This window comes from Anolis sagrei, chromosome 2, assembly GCF_037176765.1.
Source record: "Anolis sagrei isolate rAnoSag1 chromosome 2, rAnoSag1.mat, whole genome shotgun sequence".
Lineage (NCBI taxonomy): Eukaryota > Metazoa > Chordata > Lepidosauria > Squamata > Dactyloidae > Anolis > Anolis sagrei.
The window spans coordinates 285556035-285583173 of record NC_090022.1 but is presented as its reverse complement, the minus strand read 5'-3'; the positions used below and the strand labels follow the sequence as shown (position 1 = coordinate 285583173).

Genomic DNA, 27139 nt, shown 5'->3' with positions numbered 1-27139 from the left:
ATGGGTTTTGAAGTTCTTCAGAAATTTAAGTCTAACAAATACAATGACTTGTGCCAACTCAGGTATGATAAATGCAGAACAGAGAGGACCATATTGTGTCTGCCTACATACACAGATTTTAAAATGCAGAAGTTCTCTTCAAAAAGAAGGATGGGAAGGAGGAGAATGAAATAGAAGGATGGGAAGGAGATGGAGGAAGAGGTCTTCTGTGCTATAAGATGGTTAAATATATAGGGATTCAAAACCAGACATTGAAGAATTGGCAATGGCCCATGGACCACTTCTTTGAATTTCATTGTATAACATATATGCACCTCTTAGCTTAGTAGTTGCTATGGTTACATTTTAGGAGTAACTCTACTACAAATATACAATTTTGATTTATTTCTAGTACATGAGAAAAATTAACTCTGTTTAGACAAAATGATGAGAATTCAACACATTTCTTCACATTTCAATATTGCATCCCTACATTTCACTTTCTAATTAAACAAGTTATATAATTATGGTTACACCAGAAAATGACTTACAATCTCCATATTCTATTACAATGATACTGTAGTTATGCTTCAATACTTGTGCTAAAGGAAGTTAATTACAAATAGATTATTATTGGTAATGAATAACTTCCAAGATTCGGGAGGGGAGTATTTTCTCTACTGGAACACCAATATGTAGTGAAACAGATTAAAAGCCAGTGAGCCTGCTGGGAGTTTGTCTCAATGTGGCTTTTGTCTTGATGGACAATTGGCTTATTCCAAATGACTTTCACATCCCATAAAGAATTAGTGATTATTAGTGCCATTGCCATGATTGCTGTGTCATTCATATCAGTCCTTTTGGATTACTGAAGGAGTGCATCAGCCTTGTTTAAAATGGAAATTCTTTTTAAAAATAATAATAATGGAGATTTGGTTGGTTCTAATCTGAATATTAACAGGTTAATTACCTTCGAATTATTTTGCCTTTTGTTACACAAACTTATGATGAGTAGGCCTCCCATGTAGATGCCATTTAAACAATTACAATGGGTGCTGTCAGTAATTAAAGTGATAGCCAACTACAGGTGCCACTAATTGTAGATCAATTTTGAAAGTATGATTCTTAGATCTCTAATTGAAAATGTGATAGAAAGATTGATGGTCTCCTCTGGCCTTGAAAACATCAAAGGCCACATGATATTCTTAATCCAAAAGCAGGCATCTCCAGGAGGCAACTATAGATAAATATAATCTTCCCTAAACCTTTTCTACTGATGTACCTCTGCCCTTCTAACGATGATATAGTAAAACCAATATACATGATCACTGAATGGGCATGTGAATTTTAATGGATTTATTTGCATGCTAATAGGTTGCTCTCAGCAGATGGTTTTACTGTTCTAGGCACGTCTGCAGTTGGCAAATGCCAGGGCCATTACATAGGCACTGTGACAGGCGTCAGACAATGATAGCCTTATTCTCTTGCCAGGAGGTTGCTGTTAGTATCAGTGTCGCTTTGCTCCTCTGCCTCCAAGAAGGTTAATTAGTCCATATATTGATAGCCCTTTGGAAACTGCAAACAGTGCAGGGTTAATATTAGGCTAAATAAACTAAAGCCTAGGGTGTGTGTGTGTATGCCTTCAACCTGTCTGTCAATTTATGGTGATCCAGAGTTTCCTCAGGCAAGGAATTCTCAGAGGTGCTTTTTGCCAGTTCTCGCCTCTGAAATACAGCCTACAACCACATCACATTCATTGACATTCACGTCTAAGTACTAACCAAGCCTGACCCTGCTTAGCTTCCAAGAGGACCAAGTCTAATTAATAGTTAAATGATAATGCTCAGTTTAGAATTGAAATAAGGTGTTACAAAGTAGCATAATGAGCTATGACAAGCCATATGTTGGAAGACAATGGGGGTATTTTTGGTATCACAACTGAAATTCTCTATTGCAGTCTACCTTGAATAACCAGAGGTGTGCATTTTTTCATTAGTCTTTGTAAGTCATATCAAATTCATTGAATTCATCCTTACGACATGATATCCGACATTTGAGCGCGCCCCATGCCAAAAACTTTAGAATCAAAACTTACCCAAAATCTTTTTGTATATCTCAGAAGCCTCCCAAAGTCAATTTCGCTTTTAGTGCAAGGAAGCAAAGTAAAGCCAAAAAGTCTGCCTTTCCTCTTTAAATTAATGGCCTCTTGCCATTAGAAGAGGGAAAGCAGGGAGCAGATTTTGCAGGGAAAGAAAGCACAAAACTCTGGGAAATGTCATTTGGGAAGATGAGGAGCTCTATGGCAGATAATGCAAAAGCCCTACCCTAAACTACATTTCCCAGAATTCCACTCGCATCAGGAAGCCCCAATCAGGAAAGGGGAGAGAGTTGTCCCTTCGTAGCAGCAACCAGCCAGAGTTCCAATAAACTGTTGAAACTGCAAAGATGAGAACTGACATACTTCTTGTAAGTAAATCTCAGTGCTGGGCTGGGAAGAAATCCTAAATGGATGGCCCTTGGGGGTCCTTTCCAACTCAATAGGGGAAGCATATTGATTAGTTTAAAGGCTGGATGTCCATTTGTCAAAAGAGTTTTGATGGTCCCCTTCTGCCTGGAAGAAGAGAGTTGGAATAGATGGCCGTTGGGGTTCCCTACAACTCTAGGATTCTATGAAAATGTAGAATTTGTTAATATTGATTTATGTTGGTTAATATATGAGGGACATTCAATAAGATAGCTGTTGTGGCTTTTAAAAATGTTTCTGTCAAAATGTTAAAAACATTCCCTAAAATCAATATGAATACTTCTGAAAGTTGGGGTGAATGATCCTCTGTTATTTTTTGTCATTGTATAAAAAATAAGGAGATATCTCTTGTAGTTTTTATTGTTTATAAGAACTTTGAAAATTCCCCAGAAATGCATGGATAAGTGAAACATTATGAAACTTGATGAGCTAACATCAGTAAATGTGTTCTACCATTGTAGCAAGTGTTGCCCCAATAGCTGTAAAAAATGAGGGTAAAAATGAGCTATAAAAAAGGAGCCCTGAATTTTCCCCAATTATGATAATGTGCACAATTACGATAATGAAAAAGTAATGAGATTTCGTTACTCTTGTTACAGTAATGAAATTTTCACTAACTATACTTTAGAAACATGTTAAAAACTAAATACTAGCACCCCCTAATTTGATGACTTTTGAAACATCTCTTATTATTGCACATGTCTATTAGCTACATAACAGAGATGCTAAGGAATCTTATAAATGGACTCTAGTAATGTCTATTGGCACTCTCTAGCTGGTACCTCAATGATCTTGTGCAATCTTTGCAATGTGCAGTTGCTGCTTTGCTTGTTCATTTACTTTGTAACATAGCAGCCATTTTATTGCAAAGCTCAGTTCTAGCTCCTGCAGATATAGGTCCCCTTACAAAGATGTGAATTTTGCTTATCTGTCTTCCCTTTTTTATTCAACCTCATCCCCCCTCCCAATTCTGTACCTTTGTTTCATTTAAGAGAGGGATTGGTTGTGATACCAGGGATAATATTTTTTTTTAGATGCCCAAGATGGAATTATTTTGCTTTTCATCATCAACATTGTTGGTGTGATAAAGAGACCACTTCCACCATAGTTTATTTTATTGTATCCCACTCCTCCCTCTCAAAAAGGCTCAAGTTGGCTATACAATGTGTACAACAACCAAAAATTGATGTCAGTGTCATATGCAACCTTTATATTGGATTATTACATAATCTATAAAGAAAACTAACCATAACCTTCTTCCTAATAGTGTATCTCCCTGCTGAATATGAGCATTAATTGAATTTGTCCAGACATAAGAAATAAGGCAATGACAGTGAATTTTATTGAGTTGTAAACATGTTTTTATACAGCGGTGTCACCCAGTATGTTATCTCATGGACCTCCTAACGCACTAGACCATACAGAATTCTTTAGTATTGTTTTTATATTGTTCCTTTGTTCAGGAAGATCTCAAGGATGAAGGGCATACAAAGAACAGGGAGCAACCATAGCACACAACTTGCCTGTGTAGAAGGCCTGGATGACAGAAGCAACAGCCCACCTGCTGTAGATCTATATATAGGCCCCAGACCGTTTATGAAGTCTCATGAGATTTTCTCCAAGATCTGGTACAAGAATTATGTCAGATCTCATTCTAAGTCTTCCAAAAGTGTTGCCACTGAAAACCTTAGTTGCTTAAAGTTGTCTGAAGTCATGGTAAAATAGTAGTTTTCTGCTGAAACACTGCACAATCATATAGGCAAGCAGTCATTTTGATATCACTTCCATTGGAGGTATGGTCCATATACCCCACACTCCCCCTAGTGACACCACTGTATTTCTACATATAAGGCTCTAAATCAAATTTGCCCAACAAATGAAGGAAGTCTGAAAATGGACATTATTTTGAAACTTGGGTTGAATCCACATTTACTAGATGCCATGCCAGTTTTTTTTTCTGTTACTAACATGATAGTTTTTCATGTGTTATATTCTCCTCTTTTATCAAATATTTGTGTTGGTTTACAGAGGCTTCTTGTGTTTTTTTATAAAAATATGATTTAAAATCCTAAAAATACAAGAGGAAAACAAGGCTGACATTCCTATGCATGCCCCATTTTTCATAAAGCCATTAGGCCATGCCTTGCCTGGGAAGTCAGAGGTCAAATAGCACTCACAACTCAAAAACAATGGTACTCGGTAGTTCAAATGTTCAGCCGTGAACCATTAAGTGATTAGAAATCAGCTAAAAACAGGTGGATGAGAGCCAATGTTTAGATTTCTCTCTCTCTTTTTTGTGCCTTGATGTAGATATATAGAGTGCAACATTCACTTCCTTTTCTGGAATATTTTTAATGCTAGGCTAATTTGACAGTACTAAGTGTTATTTAACATAAAAGCCATTTATGAAAAATAATTGTGGAAGATAAACACAGCAACGTGAAAATTAGAATGTGGGCTTTGAGTCTGATGTTGCCTGGAAGGGTTTAATGTTTTAAAAATGACAGTGAAATATCATTTTCTTCCTGTTGATTAAGAGAGTACAAACTCAAAGGATATTTAACAAAAGCAACCACATCGTTTCAGAATTTGAAATTACTTGTATCCAAGGCAACTGCTAGTGGACTTGGGCATGGTTTGGAATTTAATTTATGGTGTACACAAGGAAGGGGGAGGGTTTGTGAGGTGTGTGAATTTTTGTCCTTTTTCGTTTCAGAATTTTTCCATCTATCAGATATGCTCAATTTGCTTGTCCACACATCTTCAAATTATTCTAATAGAGTTTTGTTCATTTGTTTTAGAAACAGCACATGTGCAAGTTATTTCTATATTGTTTGTATTCATTTGATTTGCATCAAGGATATAACTGTGGGATGGGGACTAAAATGAGCACATTCCCCATGAAATGAACATTTCTTTCAGTTTCCAAATTTCTACCATTGCAGTAATTTCAAACTTCAGCTGAATAGTTGGAACTATTGTTTAAGCATCCAATGAAAGGAGAAAGCAAACTGACCAGAGGAATGTGAATACAGGCAGTGCCCAGGTTACGAGCAAAGTTCTTAGGTTGAATTTGTTTGTAAATCAGAACAGGTACATTTTAAGTGTAATGCCAGCCTACATCTCTGTGTGTGTGTGTGTGTGTGTGTGTATTCCATTTCGTGATTCGGGGTTCAGGAAAATCTGGCAGTCTGGCTGCTGGATAGCTGAAAACGTACCATGCAACACCCAACTGAAGCCCTAACCAGAACAGATCATGAGCAGCTGGATCTTTTGGCTAATGGGACTGATGGGACTGAGCAGCACTCTACTTGAGGTGGAGGTTGCAGCATGTGAGCGGCCTCGCAAATCAGAGAAGAGTGGGAACCTGGCAGCAGTAGTTCTTTCTTTTCTTTCTTCCCTGAAAGCCTTCTCCATCCTTTTCCAAAGCTCCCCCCTCCTGCTTGAAGCAAATAAGACCAGAAAGAAAGAGAGGAAAAGGCAAGAAAGGGTTTCCTGGGTGTCTTCTCCAGAGAAAACCTTGACAGTAACTCACTTTCCCAGCACTACTTTGCATGGTGTGGGCATTGAAGGAGCCTCTGTGCTTGCTTCCTGAGGCTTGATGGAAGTTAAGATTTCTCTCTCTCTCTCTCTCTTTCACACGTTTCTTCCTCAACCAATCAAACTTGGTTGATTGTGTCCATTCTCCTCCCCTCTAGTGGCATGCACTGGTTGGGACTTCAATTTCCAGAACTCCCCTCCCTTTGTGGTATTTATTTTATATTATGGTAAAAAAATTAGAAATATCTCAAAAATCAGTGTATTGGTGAAACATTCTAAACCTTGGCAGGCTTGCAGTCACACATGTGGCTTAGAAGTGAAGCAAGTTTCATCCTGATAGACCTAAAATGATGGAGTCAAAATTCTCTCAAGTTTCCCCATTGGTGCTAATGGACCTAATCTTGCCAGAATGAAAATGGTACCCTCTCCCAAAATTTCCTGGAAAACAGAATGGGGGGATGCAGCTGTTATAGTTCAGCCAGCTGAAGATGAAGTTGGGGGATTTGATATAGTGCAACCAGCTGAGGATGTTGATGAGGGGTCTGGGGGAGCAGGGCTTGCAGGCCCTGATGTTTCTGAAGGTGTTCAGACACAGGGAATGTTGGAACAGAATGGCAGTTCCCTAGGTGAGAGGACGGAGGAGGTTTTGGTGGACTCTCTGTGTGAAAATGAAACTGTTTTGTAGGATGACAGGCAAGAGGAGAGATTAGATAGGGAAGCGAGACCTCTTCTGCATGGGAAGAACTCCAGGTGCAAGTCAGACAATGGGAAAAACAGCCAAAGGGCTGAAGGAATGCTTTCATGCATTGCTGTCCTTATTAAGGGGGAAAACTGCTTTCAGTTTTTTAGATCAAGCAACTTAGCAATTAGAGCAAGGATCTCTTGCCTTGGTTCTCGCTTCAAGTCATAGCCTGGTCAAGTTTTGCTTTAAGTCTTGGGGATTTTACCATGAACTCAAGCTAATGTGTTTTTTTTTATTCTTTGATTCTTAAGTGGATGTTTTATTCCTCATCTTTGAATTATTCAAGCTCATGAGTTTACCCTGCACCGTGGATTTATATTCATGTTTTAACCTTTGCATTGGAATTTTATCTATGGTTTTTAAGACTCTTTTTATCTTACCTATTTGGATTTTTTACTCTTTTACTGAGTGTACTTTTTCAATAAACTGTTTATTTCTGCATTGGGCTTCCTGTTGAGTTCTTGAGCAAGGTGTACCCCAGCTGAGGTGCAACAGCAGTTGAAAATAGAACCAAAATGCTACAGTTTCGAGACATTGTGCACATCCCATATATATATATATATAGTTGTCTGTGCCTCTGTTTAGAAGATTTCACTTCACTTTCTGTCCCTGTAATGATTGGATTTATTTTTAAAAAATTGGTTTGTTATGGAAAGGATCGGTGATAAAACTCCAGTGGAGACTCCTTCCCCCCATGATAGGCATGAATTTTCCATTTTAAGGGTCGCTTTTTCTCAGTTACTGTTGTCTCACCCCTGTACTGAGTCATATATAAGTCCTATGTCTGTAACTCAATGACTGCCTCTATAGCAAAAAGAAGAGATTTAGGTGTAAATGGCTTTCAGTGTTTTACTTTCTGCAGTGCTTAAAAAATCATGGGTGTGTGTATGTGTGTGAGAGAGGGATAATTTTTATTGAGAATATTGACCTCACTTTAGCTCCCATGGCAATAGCCAGCATTGTACACTCTTCGCTCTCAACATGGAAAGAAACACATACACAGGTTAGGCGCAAGCATGATCAATAATTTAAAGACTAACCATTTCTCTTTGACCAGAGGCCCAAATACCCTAAAGCAGTGGTACACTACCTCCAGGTGTTTTGGACTTCAGCTCCTGGAATTCCTGACCATAGGACAAGCTGGCTAGGACTTCTGGTATTTGGAGTCCCACCTGTAGGACCACAAGTTGTGCATCATGACCTTTATGGTACCAGATTTCCCATTTCTAGTTAGCAAGTACAGTTGAGTTTCAGCAGCACATGTTGCAGTTGTGAGGGGGTGTGGTTGTGATTTGAATTAGAGCTCCAAATTGGACACCAGACTAAACCACCCACCCCCAGTCTTAGAGTCCGCAAATCTGATATATTTATAGAAAAAGAACACTTTGATGTAGTGGATTTCTCACACATCACGGAGACTAGAGAATTGCTAAAATCTTATTTTTCTTTGCCAATCTCTCTCCTTTCTTTGATATCAGTTTGCTTTAATATTCATTCCCAAGTTCATCCACTGACTCATTCATTATTTTCTTCCATGCCTAGTCCATGGGTGCATCTACACTGTAGAATTAATGCACTTTGACATCACTTTAACTAGCATGACTCAATGCTGAGTAATCAAGTTGTAGTTTTAAAAGGTCTGTAGCATCACCAAATTGCCTCCCAGGTTTCCATAGTACTGAGCCATGGCAGATAAAGTGGTATCAAGCTACATTCATTCTACAGTGTAGATGCAATCCATGTCATTGTAGCCATTAATATCACTGAACCACATTTAGAAAGAAGTTAAACGGAGGCATTTTTCTTTGGAATGACATCCATTTTCTATCAAAGAATACATTGAGACCCCCCCCCTTGCAACTTCTCACAGTTTGACCAAAGTTCTGCAGAGTTTTGTCTACTATGTCTAAGTGATCTCTCAGCAGCAGTTGGTTTCTGCAGAATGTTCACAGCTGTTATAACAGGTATTTTCTTAAATAGATCTCTCCCTTGGAAGGTGGAAGAGCTCACTCTTGGTGGCCTTGTCAGTATGTTATGCTCTTGTTGTTTCTCCTCAGGACATCGCAGTTCCTGGTGAAATCAATTACTTTCCAGTTATGCCAGCTGAACAGTATCTTGCTGGTTAAAACAAGAAAAGAAAAGATCCATTGATTTTTCTCTTCTCACATAGGAAAAAAATAGCTTGACAAAGCCCAGGCTATATTTCAAAACAAAAACAAAACTGGGCCAAACTTTATCATATAATGATTTCTTGATAAATGTCCTTTTGCAGCCTGGTTTATAAAGAAACCCCTCAACACACTTCCTTTCAAATGCAGATATTGCAAACCCAATATTTTATATAGAAAAAAGGAGAAGTGATGGCATAAATCCAGTCATTAGTCCCAGCTAGGATAGATGCATGGAAACAATGGGAACGGGATAAGTCAACACTATAGACCCTTGATTCAATGAGTCTGTTCCAGCTGGAACCAACAACTACATTTAGGATATGGAAAGACTCCATGTGTGTCCACATGCTGATACATTGTAACTTTTTGCAAGTCTTATGGAGGATTTTAACTCCTTGCAAGTCTTCATGTCATTCTTGGTTCCAACTGTGATTACCACTCCAAAAGCCACTGGAGGGCTGTATAATCCCACTTCTGTGTTGCAAACCAAGCACAGGCATTAGATGTGAGCCTTCTTCCTGGTTATATAAGGACTCTAGAAAGAAAGCACAGTGATTTGTATTCCTTTCTCTTATATCCTAAGATGTTTATGATGACAAGAAATATTTCACTGTTTCACCATTGATTTTGCAAAAGGCAAAGCAACATCTAAAAGAGTATTGATTTACACACATACACAAATAAAGAAAAGCTGCCATCACCATCAGTTAAATGGCTGATCATGCTTGTTACTTTGTGCATGTATGAATGAAAATATGTACCCTTTTTGTATAAATTACCTTATGCTGGGTCACTTCATTGGTCCTGCCTGCTCATTATTGTCCAAAATGGGGATGGTTGCAATAATATCCTAAGGCCCTTTTATGCTACCCAATGATGGCGCTATATTCAAGCTTGTCATGGTAGCATCCTGTGTAATCTGGGATGTGGAGAAGCAGAATAGTTCTCTGGCTGAGAATATAAAGCATCCCTCTTTAAACTGCACATTTCAGGATTGTAAGCTGTTGCCAGTACTGATAAAATAGAATATCACAATATGCAAGTGTATTGAAGAAATATACATTAATGTGAGGCTGGAAATAATTTCAGGGAAAAAATAGTCTAAATGCCTGTTTTTCTATCATAATGAGAAGAATATAGTGAAGAGAATCTCCACAGATCACAACTTGTAATGCACAGAACTTTGCACGTGGTTGTTTTGTGCCAAAAAGAGCACTTTTGCATCAGAAACAGCATTTTCTTTGCAGAAAAAATATTTCTATGAATACATTTTATTTCATGTATAGAAAAGGCTGTTTTGCGTGCAGAAAAATGTAATTGGGGATGTATTCTGCACACAATTTGAACGTGAGTGACTCTCATAGAAACCAGCATATTCTAGCACATTACTACATGAATGTTCACAAAAGATGGGGGGAAAGTCTGACAGGTTATATTGACAAAGGATAGCATGAAAATGCATATTAAATCTGGCAAAAATGCATTAAATCAGAGAGACTGGGAGTTCTTGGTATCTGAAGTCTTCAGATAGCCATCTAGGAATGTAAATATTGTAAACTGGCTCACATGTTAAAGAAATATGCACCACAATTGAAGGGAGATGTTGACAAGCTGGAATGTGTCCAGAAGAGGGCGACTAAATTTGGTCAAGACGAGTGGCTTAAAGAGCTGAGCATGTTTAGCCTGCAGAAGAGAGGAGACATGATGGCCATGTATAAATATGGGGAGGAAGGAGCAAGCTTGTTTTCTGCTGCCCTGGAGACTAGGACACTGAGCAATGGTCCAAGCTACAGGAAAGGAGATTCCACCTGAGCATTAGGAAGAACTTCCTGATTGTGAGAGCAGTTCAGCAGTGAGAAACTCTGCCCCAGAGTGTGCTGGAGGCTCCTTCTTTGGAGGCTTTTAAGCAGAGGCTGGATGGGGTAAATGCAATTTTCAGGGGTGAATGCAATTTTCCTGCTTCTTGGCAGGGGTTGGACTGGATGGCCCACGAGGTCTCTTCCAGCTCTTTGATTCTAAGATTCTATGAAATTCAAGATGAGTAGGCCATTTTGCAGAATCAATTTTCAGAGTAAAATCAAATGAACACTCGAGTGATCAGGGACCACCTATGTTTTATTTTGAGCACAACCTATATTTAAATGTTTTGGGGTAGGGCCGAAGGGTAAGGAGTTATGGGGATACAATAGCTAGCTGTATACATTATAGTTTTTCCATGCTCAGGGAGGTCCTTTCAAAGAACTACTGATGGGGGAAATTTGGAGGGGGGGGGGGGAATGAAAGATAAAATCCATTGCTTAATCGCCTTTTATAGAACTGGATTTATACATTCTTTTTTATAAGATTTTTGCTACCCTCTCTAAGCAGCAACGCTCCCAAATAGTTTTATAGGTTTACCTTCAGGCTTATAGTGTGTACTTTGAATCTGCATTTGGATGCTGCATTTTTGTATGGATTTTATGTGGATACAGTTGTCTTTATTGCCCTGGCTGGTAAGCCCACTTTTCAAATAACCATTTCCACAGTCTGTTCAGCCAGAAGGATGTATTTGTATCATCCAGCATTGAACAGATCTGAAATAGTATTCAATGAATGCTTGGCAACACATGCGAAAACAAAATTGACTCTTAACATGAATTTGCTTGCATGTGTTTATGTTACTTATCAACTTTTTACCAATAGAATTGTATACGTTTGCCAATTATTCACTGTCACCTGCTATTTAGTTGGCTGGGTTTTCTCATTGTTTAAAAAATGATTTTATGCGATTGCTTGGCTGAGTCAAACTATACAACTATAGTACTACGGTTCCACTTTTACTGTCATGGTTCCATCCTATGGAATCCTCAGGTTTATAGTTTGGTGAGACACTAGAGCTCTCAGGTTGAGCGTCCTAAATGTTGCTCTCTAAATTGCAAATTCTAGGCTTCTATGAGATGCAACCACAACAATTAAAGTGGAATAATAGTGTTATAATTATGTAGTGTGATTGGGCCCACTGCAAATATCCATTAGGTTTCCATTCAAAACACAGATTTTTTCAAAAGTAATTTCTATCTTTGTTACAGAATAAAGAGGTAGAGGGAAAGTTTAGCATCCTAGCAATGTTAAGACTGTCTTATTTTAGCATGAGCTTTTGTGAATTTGAATCAATTTATTTAGATGCACTGGTAGAGATAATATAATTTTCAACTATATTAGCAGTTTCATAGTTGTGAGGGTGGGATCAGAGTATAATAGAACACAGGAAGACGTTATTTGTGACACTGGGCCAGAAACATTCTATCAGTAGTGTAAGCTGTATCAGGCTGGTCTTAAACCATTTTGAGCTGAGAAAGGAACAAGTCTTTTTCCAGGATTTGTTCCATTAATTCACTGTCACCTGCTATTTAGTTGATTTAGGAGAAATCTTTGATTGCATGGTTGTATGGATTCGCCTCATAATTCTCCTCTTTTTGGAATCAGTTGGGCATTTGCAGATGTGGAACTAATGCCTTGATGCTGTAAGAGGCTGGTTGAAGGCCACTAAACTAAAGTTTCCATGTAATAAGATGGAAATTCTGTTTACTGGTTTATGGCTCAGGAACATAGGGTTGTATGACCATGTGGTAGATGTGTAGCTCGCAAGTACACCTAAGTTTATCTTTGTCAGTGTTGTTGGGGTCCATTTGGATTACATTGCCAGATATGAATAGCATAGACTTCGCATTTGTAACAGTGACTTTATATGGATCGGTCCTTGAATATTACTTGGAAGCTACAGCTAATGCAAAATTCAACGTCTAGATAGCTGACTAGAGCACCATATACAACCCATTTAACGCTGGCAGTGGAACTGTCAGTACATTTATTATGACAGTACATGTACTGTCAGTACAGTAAACATATTATCCAAAATGTTTTTAATTCCAAAAGTAATGTACCTATCTCAGGTTCTCCCAGTAGAAATTAAACAACACTTGGAACAAGACAATTAGAGATGAGATTGGATTTTAAGAGAAAGGAAATCTAGAATTTCAAAACAAGTGTGTTATACACACTGGGAAGATTTTTTTTGGGGGAGGGCAAATCTGGAACTATACTATGAAGTATTTCAATTGAAACTACTACTAGAAAGCAGGCTAAAGAAAAGAGAAAAATGGTCTAGAATAGGGGATGTAGTAAATAATGGAGAGAGAAAATTTGGCATATTCACAAGAATGTTAGGGAGAAGCATTGAAAAAACAAGAGACCCCAGAAAATTTGCACTAAAATATGGGAAAAAATGCATCCAATATTGATGCCTGAAATATCGAATTGGATGCCCATAGAATGCCTGTGTAAGGAGTTCAACCCCAATTGATATAAGGACATGAAGGACAAAGGCTACTGCTTTATTAAAGATTTGTATGATATAAATGGTCAACTGCTCCTTTTAAGTAGGATAATAGAAAAAGTGGGAAATAAAAACTGGATGAAAGTATTAGGCCTATATTATAAACTTAAATGGGAAATATGGGGAATGTATAAGCAAAGAAAGTGGGAGAGTATACTCATAAAAAGACATAAATCAGAGAAAGGATTAGCAGGAGCAATATATAAATTGATAATAAAAGATTATGTGTTTATAGTTAGAACACTCTAAAATAAATTGCATAAAGAAGGTGATCTCACAAAACAAATCATAGAGGAAATAAAGAAGGAATTTAAGAAAATTTAAAAGAAGTAGAAAGAAATTTATTGTAAATGGTACAGGACACCAGCCCAACTATCAAATATGGGAAGAAGCTCAACATGTTGGGGAATTGTAGAGCAAATAAAAGTTGGCATGCCCACATGTTGTGGGAATGCCCATGGCAATAATTTTCTGGAAAAAATAGTAAAGAAAATGGAGAAACTATTTAAAACACTAATTCAGGTGAATATGGACTTTTTGTTAATGGGAACATTTGGAAACAACAAGATTAATGCACATTTATTTATATGGAATGGCAAAGCCTTTATATATATTTCACAAAGTTTAACAATATTGTGTTCATGGTTAAAGATAAAGATATAGAGGAAAATGTGGTAGGTGAATTGGAGGTGGGGGTGGAGAGGAAAGGAGAAAAATGTGAAAAGAAGAATAACTTTGTAAAGGAGATGAATAGATAATATAGAAATACTCCATTATTTATAATGTGTACATGCAATAGCTGTCTATTACCTATTCACAGTTGTACTATTATGTACTTAATAAAATATATTTTTAAAAATACACTTACTGTCTGAATTCAAAGTGCTTTTCATAACTTTTAAAGCACTAAATTATTTCAGTACTTGAAAGAGTGCCTCTATTTATATAATGCTGCCTGAGAACTGAGATAGATTGGAGTGACTTTTCTCCATGTCCCATCGATGAAAAGATAAATTATAAAAGTTCAGAACATGTTTTGTGTAATGCAGCATTTTCAAAAATGTTCTTGCATCTTGAAGAGAACTGTTAAAATGAGTAGTTGTTTACTTTGAGAATGAGATTAGCAAAAATATCTTGAAGCAATCAACAAGTTTCATGGACATGTTTGTCCGACACATTGAAATATTCTTTTTCACCAAGGGTGAGAAAATGTGTGGATGTTTTTTTACATCTCTGGTATCATTGTTGTTTCCTTGTTTTGTTTCATTTGTTTTAGCTGTTATTCAGGTTTTTTTAAAAAAAATTATAATTATTTTATTCTTATGGAGTTGGATTCAAAGGGGAAAAATTCCTTCCATAAAGAAGATATTTTTTGCATCCCACATCTGCTTTGTATCCAGACAATTGTTTTAATTTTGGTAGCGTAAAAGTACTGCATGTTTGTTCTATATGCATCAGTTTGTAAAATAAGTAAATAAAACAGTATCCATTGATGGGAATTTACAAGCAGTGCCCCATTGTAGCTATTTTGCAGTGCAGTAGACTTTTATCCTTAATCTATTTTACTACAGTAGAACACGGACTGGAAGACTATGTTGTGATATAATTTTAGCAGTTTATTTAAATAGATTATATGTTATTGTTTTTATTGTTTCAATGCATAATATATTTGTATTTTATATGTTTATGTTGTAATGTGGCATTGAATTATTGTCAATTTAGAAGCTGCTCTGAGTCCCCTTCGAGGTTGATACAGAGCAGGATAAAAATACAGTAAATAAACAAACAAATAAATAAATAAGACAACATTGTGATCACCCATACAACTCTGGAGGACTATAATGCTCTATTGTGGTTGTCATTTTGGCCAAGAAGAATTTAATTACTATTTAGAGACAAATATACCTTATAGTGGTCCAATCCAACCTCCTCCAAAAATGACTAAGACAGAATTTTGTTCAAGAGGATTTTGAGGCTTGGAAGGATTCAGCGGATGCCCAGAAGCTGCACAACCTTATGTATAACCTATGTTCGGTATATGAACCCACACGATCCCTCCGTTCATCTGGAGAGGCCCTGCTCACGATTCCACCTGCGTCGCAAGCACGTTTGGTGGGGACGAGGGGCAGGGCCTTCTCTGTGGTAGCCCCCCCCAACTCTGGAACTCTCTTCCCAAGGACATCAGACAAGCCCCAACGTTGGAAGTCTTTAGGAAGAGCTTGAAGACCTGGCTGTTCCAGTGTGTCTTTCCAGAATAGGAAACTCCTAGCATCATTCCCAAATGCACTTTACCAGAGATTTGAGATTGTCTGCACATCGCACCTACCCTAAAATCCTTACATTTCACCTGTCATGTCCAGCACTTTTAATTTATTTATTACATTTGGCCTGGCCCTAGTTTTAAATGTGTCATGATCTATTGTTTTTGATGTTTTACTGTTATTGCTTAAATGTTTATTGTTTGCTTTATAAGTTTTACTGTTGTATTTGTTATGCTGTTGTTTTATTGAGGGCCTTGGCCTTTGTAAGCCGCACCGAGTCCTTCGGGAGATGTTAGCGGGGTACGAATAAAGTTAATAATAATAATAATAATAATAATAATAATAATAATATCACCATGTCTGTGTCACAATTATTTCATTTATACCACAAGTGGCTCATAACAATTTTAAACAAGCAACAAAGAAAATCGTGTTTTATAAAAGTCGGAAACAATTAAGCAAACAGATATTTAGTTTCCAAATATCTGCATTAATATTTTTGAAGTAAAATAAAATGGAACATCTTAATCAAGAAAAGGGGGGGGGGAATAAATAATGGAACAGAAAAAGGAAAAGAAGAGAACAGACGTACAACTTTATTTTGAGAGGTTATAAATGCATATCATATAACTATTGTACCATCTACATAGAATCATTGAATTGGAAGATACAATAGCATACGAAGCTTCCCAAAATCCACTCTTTCTGGATTCTCAAAACTTAGAACTGTCACATTTTCTTTTTACAATTGATAGATTGATTAACCTTTAAACAAACAAATCTGTTTAAAAGCACATAGTTAAAACAATGTAAAGTTCATTTAAAACATAATTTAAAAGATAAGACATAAAAGCAGGTTGCACCATATTGAAAACACCCTGCAGAACTAAATGTCTTGCCTTCTTGCAGCCACTGAGAAGGTCATCTCTCACGTGATCCCCAAATGTCCCCGCAATAGTGACAGGGTTGAAAGGAAATCTCTCTCCAAAGATCTCAAAACTATGTTGACTTGCATAGCAATATTTAGTCTTACTGACAATGAAATTAAACCACATGTTGAATTCTAGGAAGATTAAAAAGAAGTAAGTACTGTTTGTCACATACTGAAAAACAATAGGGACATATTGTAGTTATATTTCTGTATTGCTTTTTGTTAGTACTTTGGGTTACGCTTGTAAAAAACTGTGAAAATAAGATGCAAGTCATAAAAAAAACAGAGCTATAGCATAAAACATTTCAGGTTAAGCTATCAATTTAAACATAAACAAGTCTTAAAATTTAAAAATTTAAAATCTAGTGCAAAAAATGAGAAGATAAATATGGATATCTGATCACCAGGTGGAATTCAGCCCATAAAGGTTTCCTATGTAGCCTTTGGAGTCTCCCCTTCATATCTCTTCTCATTCCAGACCACATTTCTGAAGTTAAGAGTGGATAAAAAGGGAGTAGAAAGTAGGAACAACAGCAACTAGAAACTGCAGATAATAAAAGCAAACGATTAAGCAATCTGTTCTCAATAAAGGCCCATGAAAAGACTGTGAAAACATATTTATTCATTGCTGCTGCTGCTGCTTCTTTTTCCCCCTGGAGAGAATTATATAGTCAGACCTCAAAAGGAAAAGTGGAAAAGATTCAAAGAAAGACAGGAAGTAGAGGAGGAGGCCTAACAGAGCAAAGTTTTGGAAGGAAATATGGAGTGAAGTTTGGGCCCAAGCTGTTGTCTGAACCACTATTTTAGGATTTTAGGATTTTCTTAGGTCAGTGTTCTGGAAGCAGGAATGATGGTGCCCCTCATAAATCCTACCTTTCATCAAACACTATTTTCATACATCAGATCTCTAGGGTTCTTGGGTCTTGACATTTGCCTCACTGTTGTTGGGAGAATGTGTCAGCACAAGAGACGGCAAGGTAGAATGAGCAAAATGCCATTGTAGTTTGCTCAAGAGAGGCCTCTGTGACTGAATTTTCATTGCACAGAAGCTCAAGTCACACATAAAACTGTTGCATTCCTAAGGACAGAATGTGACATTTCTTCCTGATGCCTAGCCATAGGAGAGATCTTATTTTCTTTGCTTTATGAATGAAGGAACACTGAATTGTGCTGGGTTCAATTTGAAATAGTAGGTGTTTTCTAGATATGACTGGGTATGGATTCAACTCAAGGGCTTTCCTTTGTTATGCAGGCCAGTACTCAATGCAATCTCCAAGGCATTGAATTATTGCCAATTTGAAACCTGCTCTGAATCTCCTTCAGGGTTGAGATAGAGCAGGGTAAAATACAGTAAATAAATAAATAAATACACTTTGAAGATGGAAGAAAGAAGTTGGCAGGCTAAGCTTTCATGGTTTCACTGGCTGCCAATAAGTTGCCGAGCCAAAGCCCTAAATGGTTCGGGCCCTGTCTATCTTTGCGATTGCATCTCCCTCTATGAACCAGCACGAACTTTAAGACCTTCCGGGGAGTCTCTCCTTTCGCTCCCACCACCGTCACTAGCATGGTTGGTGGGGATGAGAGAGAGGGCCTTCTTGGTGGTGGCCCCCCACCTCTGGAACGCCCTTCCTGGAGAAATAAGACAGGCCCCATCCCTCCCCTCTTTTCGTAAGAACCTGAAGACCTGGTGGTTTAAACAACCTTTGAGAAGGACTAGTTCTAGCTCTGCCCCAGATACTGTAGAAATTGGCCATATCTTTTTCTACCAAATCCCCAGGTCATTTTCTTCTATTAGGTTCTGGAAATGTACAGCCATAGACTCTACCTAATTTACTGGGCCCTCTAAAATCGCACTAGCTTGGCCTGGCCTTTTAAACTGCCTTGAACAGTTTAAATATATGTGCTATTGTGGTTTTTAATGCTTATTTTGTCTTGTTAATTTTATGTTCATGCTGTTCTCATTGTATGTATTGATTATGTCACTTGGAAACTGCTGTGAGTCCCCTCAGAGAGATAGAGTGGTATATAAATAAAGTTTTGTTGTTGTTTTGTTGTAGGTTTAGTCTCCTTCATCAAATGTATATTTAAGATTGAGGCACGGCTTGATAAGTGGACAGAGAAATGTGAAAGTAATCATTATATAATAGACAAATGAGAAAACAATGTTAAATTCTACCTTGAAATGATTTGTTTTACAGAGCATCAAAGTGAGTTGGCTACCTCCACCCACAGGTATGCAAAATGGATTTATCACCGGCTATAAAATCCGACACAGAAAGACAGCCCGAAGGGGTGAGATAGAAACACTGGAGCCAAACAACCTCTGGTATCTGTTCACAGGTCAGTGTTTACATGGCAATAGCTTTACCAATGCAAGGATGGATGAAATGTGTGGGGAATAAAATGTGCTTTCTCTTCAAGTTAATATGGTATTCTTTTGCATTCAAATGACATATATTGGACTGTGCAGAAATAAACTTCATACATTTTTTTCTTCTCAATGGTTTGATCATATATTTGTTCCTCTCAATTTTCTTCAGCCTAATGAGACTGAAACCCAATTTCCTATCCTACTTGGCAGTTCTTATCCTAAATGAGCTTCTATGAATGCTAACTCAGGAACAAGGACAAAACCTGTCACTGTACTACAATGCTGTTCATTTAGTATTTATAAAACCAGTAAAGGTTTCCAGTTTCACACATTTTAGAAACGTGTTAACACTCGCCTTTTTCATTTACAAATGCTAGTAGCTCTACTCTTCCCACGTGCACTTTACTTAATTCTCCATTGGAGCTCAGTGCTCCCCCTTATCTATAATTCCCTGCCCACCCATGTACTTCCTCATATCTACATAGATGTTCTTTATTTTTTTCTATTCTCAAATCTACTCTTTCTGTTATATTCCTGCCATTATTATTTATTTCAATGCCCTTTCTTCAGGCTAGTATGCATCCAGCCTTTCCTTTATTTCACTGTACTACTACTCAACTATCCATACACCCTGTCTTACTTAATTTTTCAAATAGTTGAAAGCCCCCAAGAAGAAATGCTGTAACTTCCCTTTAAGATTTGGAAATCTTCCATCTAGAGACTAGAGATGGTGTAGAAGTCATCAGAAATGTGTCCATTACAAAATATTAAATAAACCTGTGGTATATTTTATATAATATAAAATACAAAAAATAGTATCAGTTTGTACAAAACACAGTGCTTACAGTTCATAAAATGCAATTGCAAGTAAAAGTTCTGGTCAACAAAACTATCAAAATGATAAACATTCCCCCTCTCAAAAAAAATCTACAAATTGCTACATAAATTAAATTGCAGAAAATACACTGATTGGCCTGAATTCTGTTGTTTGCCCTAACTAGAGTAGACCCAGTAAATCAATTAAATGTTAATAAACCAGCAGCTCTATATTTTTGCTGGAAATTATCAACAGGATTCCAGCAGTTTTATTGATTGATTGATTGATTGATTGATTGATTTGAATTACTGATCAACCACCAGATTCAGGGAGTCTTGTTGCTTCTTGTACAAAGATGAGGAAATGTTTGTATCTACAATATTCAATATCATTATTATTGAGTTTGAAAACCTCATCCCATGCCTTATCTAGAATTCACTGAATTCTAGTAAGAATGCATACTTGTCTGAGAATCAGACCCATTGAAGATACTTATTTCTGTGTAGACAGTTATTGTCATATTATAATCTTGAGTCCCTTTGTTAAATGAAAAGAATTCATAGTTGATTCTGCTAAAGTCCTTGAATCCTATGTCATACCCACATACCCCAACCCAATTATTCTTCTGTAAGTAGCTAAAGGCCTTCTTTTTCTTTTATGCCTCCAAAATGACCCTTTTTACTGCTTTGGGACCCCCGGTGGCACAGTGGGTTAAAGCACTGAGCTGCTGAGCTTGTTGATCAAAAGGTCGCAGGTTCGATTCCGGGGAGAGGCGTGAGCTTCCGCTGTCAGCCCTAGCTTCTGCCAACCTAGCAGTTCGAAAACATGCAAATGTCAGTAGATCAATAGGTACCGCTCCGGCGGGAAGGTAACAGCGCTCCATGCAGTCATGCCGGCCACATGACCTTGGAGGTGTCTACGGACAACGCTGACTCTTCGGCTTAGAAATGGAGATGAGCGCCACACCCCAGAGTCAGACATGACTGGACTTAATGTCAGGGGACTACCTTTATCTTTACCTTATTCTTTATTTATTTATTTATTCGAATCCAAGGCTAGGGTTAAAATTGCTGGAAGAAACATTAACAACCTTAGATATGCAGATGATACCACTTTGATGGCTGAAAGTGAGGAGGAGCTGAGGAGCTTTCTAATCAAGGTGAAAGAAGAAAGTTCAAAAGATGGGTTGCAGTTAAACATAAAAAAACCAAGATTATGGCAACAAGAATGATTGATAAGTGGCAAATAGAGGGAGAAAACGTGGAGGCAGTGACAGACTTTGTATTTCTAAGTGCAAAGATTTCTGCAGACGCAGACTGCAGCCAGGAAATCAGAAGACACTTACTTCTTGGGAGGAGAGCAATGTCCAATCTCGATAAAATAGTGAAGAGTAGAGACATCACACTGGCAACAAAGAGACCCCCTTGGTAAAAGCAATGGTATTCCACGTAGAAACCTAAGAATGTGAGAGCTGGACCATAGGGAAGGCTGAGCGAAGGAAGATAGATGCTTTTGAACTGTAGTGCTGGAAGAAAGTTCTGAGAGTGCCTTGGACTGTGAGAAGATCCAACCAGTCCATACTTCAGGAAATAAAGCCTGACTGCTCATTGGAGGGAAGGATAGTAGAGGCAAAGATGAAGTTCTTTGCCACATCATGAGAGGAAAGGGAAGCTTAGAGAAGACAATTATGCTGGAGAAAGTGGAAGGAAAAAGGAAGAGGGGCCGACCAAGGGCAAGATGGATGGATGGTATCCTTGAAGTGACTGGCTTGACTCTGAAGGAGCTGGGGGAGGTGATGGCCAACAGGGAGCTCTGGTGTGGGGTAGTCCATGAGATCATGAAGAGTTCAAAGCGACTGAACGAACAAACAACAAATTCTTCATTTTGTAGGTTTTTTCCCCCCTCATATTTGATGATACATTGAGGTTTGATTTTTTTCAAAGGTTGTTGGGTCATCAGTCTTTGGAAATGTAGATTGAATGTGATGCAAACAAATAAAAGAAGAGGGGCTGTTGTTGTTTGTCAGCTCACATATAAAGTTGATAGCATGATAGCATTTGAGAAAGGCTGTAGAAATTCATATTTAAACAGGCCAAATGGAACGGAAACAAACACATATCTCATTGCCATTGTTTACTTGCGTATTACAAGATTCCTAGAAGAGCTGGAAATCATGCCGCTTTTAAAGAGATGATGTAAATATTCAAGCAGCAAGATTTTATGTCTCCTTAAAAGCTTCTGCTGGTGAAGGCAGGTGTTTCTGCCCACTAATGAGGACAGTTCCAATGGCAAAGTAATTCAGAATTACAAAATAGACTTTAAATCACGGCTATTGGTTTTATTGTAAGATCCACCATCAGCTAAAATTTAAAAGTGTTGTTTTTTTAATTTTAAACATCATCCCCCAGAGGATCTTGGCAATTAAATGTGGCTGTTTATCTTTATGCTTTGTGGTCAGTATCAAGATAAACAAAATGATACACATATATTACTGATGCAAGGAACAAAGGCCTGGTGCAAAACCCAAGCAGCCTCAGCATGATCCTTTTGTAATAGAATTGAAGCACACAGAGAACACATTTGCTGTTCCAGTGTTCACACGCTATTTTGAATTCTCTGTGAGCCCTCCTATTAGGAATTAGCAATGTAAATCTTTATTCATTTCATCTTCACAGGCAAGATGAAATGATTTCATGATTTCCCCCTCACTGTAGGAAAGTCACATTAAACTGCCTTTTCAAATTTATAGTTCCAAACTCATTCTATGCAAATGAAAAAGAAAAAAGAAAATTCTTTGGATTTGTGTGTGTGTGTAGAAAACAGCATTTTCTGTACAATGTTTGAAAACTGCATTATAGTTATTTGGTGCAGAAATGTACTGTATTTCATCACATAATGGTCACACTTTTTACCCCATTTTTGGTGAGTGAAGAAAGGAGGGTCCAGCTATTGCACAGTGAAAAAAAACCCAGTTACACAACTTCACAGGACTGAAGCCCCATAGCTGGAAATGGGGCAGGCACACTGGCTACTGAAGCTTCACTTACCCACATGCCCATCCCATCCCCGAGCTATAGGGCTTCACTTGCCACCCCCTTTTGAGCTATGCCACCTCACTCAGTTGAGCAAAGTGTGAATGAAGTGGGTACTTTGGGGTGATCAAACAAGACTGCGACTATTACTTGAAAAAAAAACACAGACATATCAATGGGGGGGGGGGTAGAGTGCAACTATTACATGGTGGCAACTAATATATGATGAAATACGGTAGTTGAAATTTTGTGTAGAAATTGGCCCGTACACACACATACATATATATTTTTCATATAGAATAAGTTCTGAACTGTAAAGGTCCTCACCATTTTATGATTGATCTGATCAGGATTTCACAGTACTCCAGAAACGTCACATCATTTATTTCCGGATATTCTTTCTGAACATATTAATTTTTCATACTGAAACCGGTGGATTGCAACATTCATTTTTAAAAAACCCAAATGAGTTAGCTTACTTTTCAGAATCTGAAGCTGGATGTACACTGCCCTATATCCCAGGATTCGATCTCACATTATGCACTTTGAACTGGATTATATGAGTCTACACTGTCAGATAATCTAGGATAAAAAGATAATCTGGGGTCAGATCCTGGAATATAGGGCAATATTGATGTGGCCTGAGGCAGTGTTGACTACAGGAAGATTGGGACTCTTGTGTTCCCCCAGGTACTGGTAGGCAGCATCTCCCATCATCCCCCATCATTCTTTGTCATTGAACATGCTGGCTAAGGCTATCCTATAATATCTGGAGGGCAACCAGTCCCCTGCACTTGAACTAGAGCAGGCATGGGCAAACTTCAGCCCTCTGGGTGTTTTGGATTTCAACTCCCACAATTCCTAACATCCAATAGGCTGTTGTGGAAGTTGAAGTCCAAAACACTTGGAGGGCTGAAGTTTGTCCATGTCTGAATTTGAGTCATGCCATGTATTCTCTGGTCTCAGTTATCAAGTCAAAAATAGTAAAAGGGGACAATATATCCATAAAATAGAAATACAGGCAGTTCTCGAGTTATGAAAAAATCTGACTTTTGCCCTTTGTATTTGTTTGTATTGCTAATAGGTCTTGACAAAGGAAGCCAATACAGTTTCCAAGTAGCAGCTATGACAGTCAATGGAACAGGACCCTCCTCAGATTGGTATACTGCAGAAACTCCAGAGAATGATCTTGATGGTAATTGTCTTTCTTTTCAACAGCTTTTTGTGCATTCTGATTGTAGCCTTGCCATTCTGCTAAGGTTTTGTGGTGGGCAGAGATATTAAGTATTCCAGACTGGAATTGGTGTCTGGGTGATGTTCAACAGAAGGTTTTGCTCTGTGCATACTGTTAACATTCTATCTTTCTACAGACAAGCGGAGCAGAAGTGAGAAAATAAGAGGTTTCATTTCTGCTCCCATATTTTCACCAGACTTTCTAGAGTCTGTCTTTAATTTAAACTTCTTTACAAACTGCTGCTGCTGTTACCTTTGACAAATGTAGTTTTCGGGTGGGTGCCTAAAGCCAGGTTTGTTTTCTCTTGCAATTTGTCATTTACAATATTGTACTGTTGCAGTGGATTTTGAACATTGCTGGCTTGTTCTATAGAGGGTCAGTCATGAGACTGCTGTCAGTCTAATCTGACTAGGGAGTTCATCACATGGAGGTCCAGAAGCCTGGGGAGAGTGGGGAAAACCATGGGGCAGCACTCAGCTTTGTCTCCTTTGGTTATGGGCTACCATTCCACAACAATTTCTGAGTGTCCCTGGCTTCTTCAGTGAAGACATGGGTAGTTACCCATATCCTTAGAGCTCCCTTTTAGTGTCCTGCTAGGATGCTTCCAGGATGGAGCCCAGTAGAACCCACCAGAAATAGCCCTGTGTCATATGATGGACTTCAGCAGACTCTGTCCTGGCAACATGCCGGTAGTGCACTAGGATGGGGAGAATCCCTTCTGATGAGATGGTAGGATTGCCATTTTGGTGTTGTCCCTGGCTTTTGGGGTTTCTGGGCCAAAGCTTGAGACCCAGGCTGGATCTACAGTGCTCTATACACCATGATCTGATCCCAGATTATCTGCTTTGAACTGGATTATATGAGTCTACACTGCTAGAAAAAAATGGGATAAGAAGATAATGTGCTGGCTTGCAAAGCCTTTCTGACAAATTAGAGTCACTCACAAGAATATCTTGGAATTAACTTTTAATGTCTGGTTACTTGCATCACAGGAAGAAAAGCTGTGAATAAAAAGCATTCTTATTTTACTACCTCTTGGAACTCCCTTCAGTTCATGAGAATTTGTTTTGCCTGCATCTAAGTCAGTTTGAATGGGTTCTCATTATCAGTCTCTTCTCAGGCTAGTTCCAGATTATCAGTACTTTCTCAGGCTGGCCCTTGATGTTTGCATTATTTTCTCTGGCTATAGTCATGGCCTAGAGTTGATCTGGAGTTCCATCAAACATCATGCTGATCAATGGCATATAAGCTGGGATCAGATCCTGAGATATCGGTCAGTGTAGATTCAACCATAGAGATATCTTTGGTGAAGCCATTAAGCATTATGCATTAAGTACCAACCCCAGTTGCTCACAACTTATTTCATATCAAGATGATATGAGTGAGTTATTCCTTCTCACCCACTTAGGTAGATGAGATAAATAACATTTAACAAACCCTATTTACTTCCAGCTAGAATGTGGTATAGAGGAGCACTGTCATCACTTCAACTAAGATTGGAGGAGGAGAGAGCTAAGTAATATATATGTCCTCTGGAGAGTCTTTGCAAACTGCAAAAACAATTGTACGATTCTGGTTTATTAGCTGCAATGGAGATTTGTGCACTCTCCTTTCTTCTTGCCAACACATGAACTCCTCAAACTGAAAATATTCTTCATCAGTCTTGTCCCTAGAAGTTATCCATGGAAACTTGAAAATGAGGATCAGTCCCTCAGATCTGGCAATGCTAATCAGAATTTTTCAGAGGCTTAAACTGATGTTATCCATTAATCTGGCATTCAGTAAGTCCTAGTACTTGAGTCTAAACTTGAATCATCATTCTAGATGAGAGTAAGATCAATCTTTTCTGACTGAGGTCAGCCTCACAATGTTTGTTCCCTGGCACAGGTTCCAACCACAGTTTGCATTCATATATCACAGCCATTAGACTTTTTCAGGAGCCATCCACAGTGGATTGTGTAAACCTTTCCAGATTTGATTTATCATAGTTTTCTAGAGGAATATCAAATCTCTCAAAACTCCCAATCACCATTTCTCCCTTGACCTTCTTTACATAGGCATCTGTTGCTGCTCTTTATAAACAGTTTGGAGTCCAGATCAACAGATGTGAAGTTATCTTCCATCCATTTTTTGTGCTAGATAATTCCTTAAGGAATCATCCCATTGGGAAATGAGACCCAAAAAGGTCTAAGTTTAAGCATGTGCTACTGAGCACACAGTTGACTATTACTCCCTCTTTGCTCTTCTGCTGCAGCAATTTTCATCACTGGGTGTCTTCTTGGCATCTGCTGCAACACAAAAAAAATGAACAGTATCTTGAAGAACTCCCTATGGATAGGCCTTTTAATTAGTATGTTTTGTTAAAGTGATTAGAAATCCAAACACTGCTGCTGATCCAGGGTTCTCTGGAAATTCAGAATAGTCTTTGTAACAGCTGGGGGCTTTTAAATATTTATTTTGAGCATCATATATTGTGTTTTCTTTTTGAAGAGGAAAAAAAATCTTAGATGCTCCACTTCCACTCACAAGATTGGATGTAAAATGTTTAAGAAGCCATATTAGGGATCCTGGATTAATGCTCCCTGTTCTAAGGAAAATGGCACACAACATTTAGCTTGTACACATTCTGTGGAAAGAAGTTTAACTTCCTCTTGAGGGAAATGCATTACTCTTCCATTCTGGCCTTTCAGTTCTTGGCTCTGCTCAATAGTCAGCTTTTCCTGAAATCTGGTTCATTTTGGACAGTTTTCACAATTAATTCTAGAACTGGAGCATGCACCCTGTTAGATCTTTTGTTGTTGTTCATTTGTATCACAATTCATTCTGCTATATTAATAAAAATTCATGCAAACATAGATAAAACCCTGCAATCTTAATGTTCTTTATGAATAACACAGATATAACGCCATTGAATCAAATGATATTGAACTCACATTTTTTGTAATATACATCCATTAAAACATGTGTATGTATGTTAGTAATGGGGGGAAGAGGCACAATTATTTATTTATTTATATGTCCATGTATGTCCTTCATTTTTTACAGTAATGGGAATCAAGAAGAGCATATTTTTAAAAACAATGCAAATTAAACTGTACAAAATCATTCATTAAAATGTAACTGTAAGAGTTCTTTAAAGAGTAATGAAACAAAATATTAAAC

At 37.9% G+C, this 27139-nt stretch overlaps 1 protein-coding gene across 4 annotated transcripts in view; it reads left to right on the top strand.

Moving 5' to 3' along the window:
- Window positions 1-27139, top strand: part of DCC (DCC netrin 1 receptor) — a 1101219-nt gene that overhangs the window by 884694 nt on the left and 189386 nt on the right. For all 4 annotated transcript variants that reach the window (XM_060761267.2, XM_060761265.2, XM_060761264.2 and 1 more), the window contains exons 13-14: window positions 18722-18863; window positions 23828-23938. In XM_060761267.2, the coding sequence (XP_060617250.2) occupies window positions 18722-18863; window positions 23828-23938 (253 nt within the window). The remainder of the gene's footprint in view (window positions 1-18721; window positions 18864-23827; window positions 23939-27139) is intronic.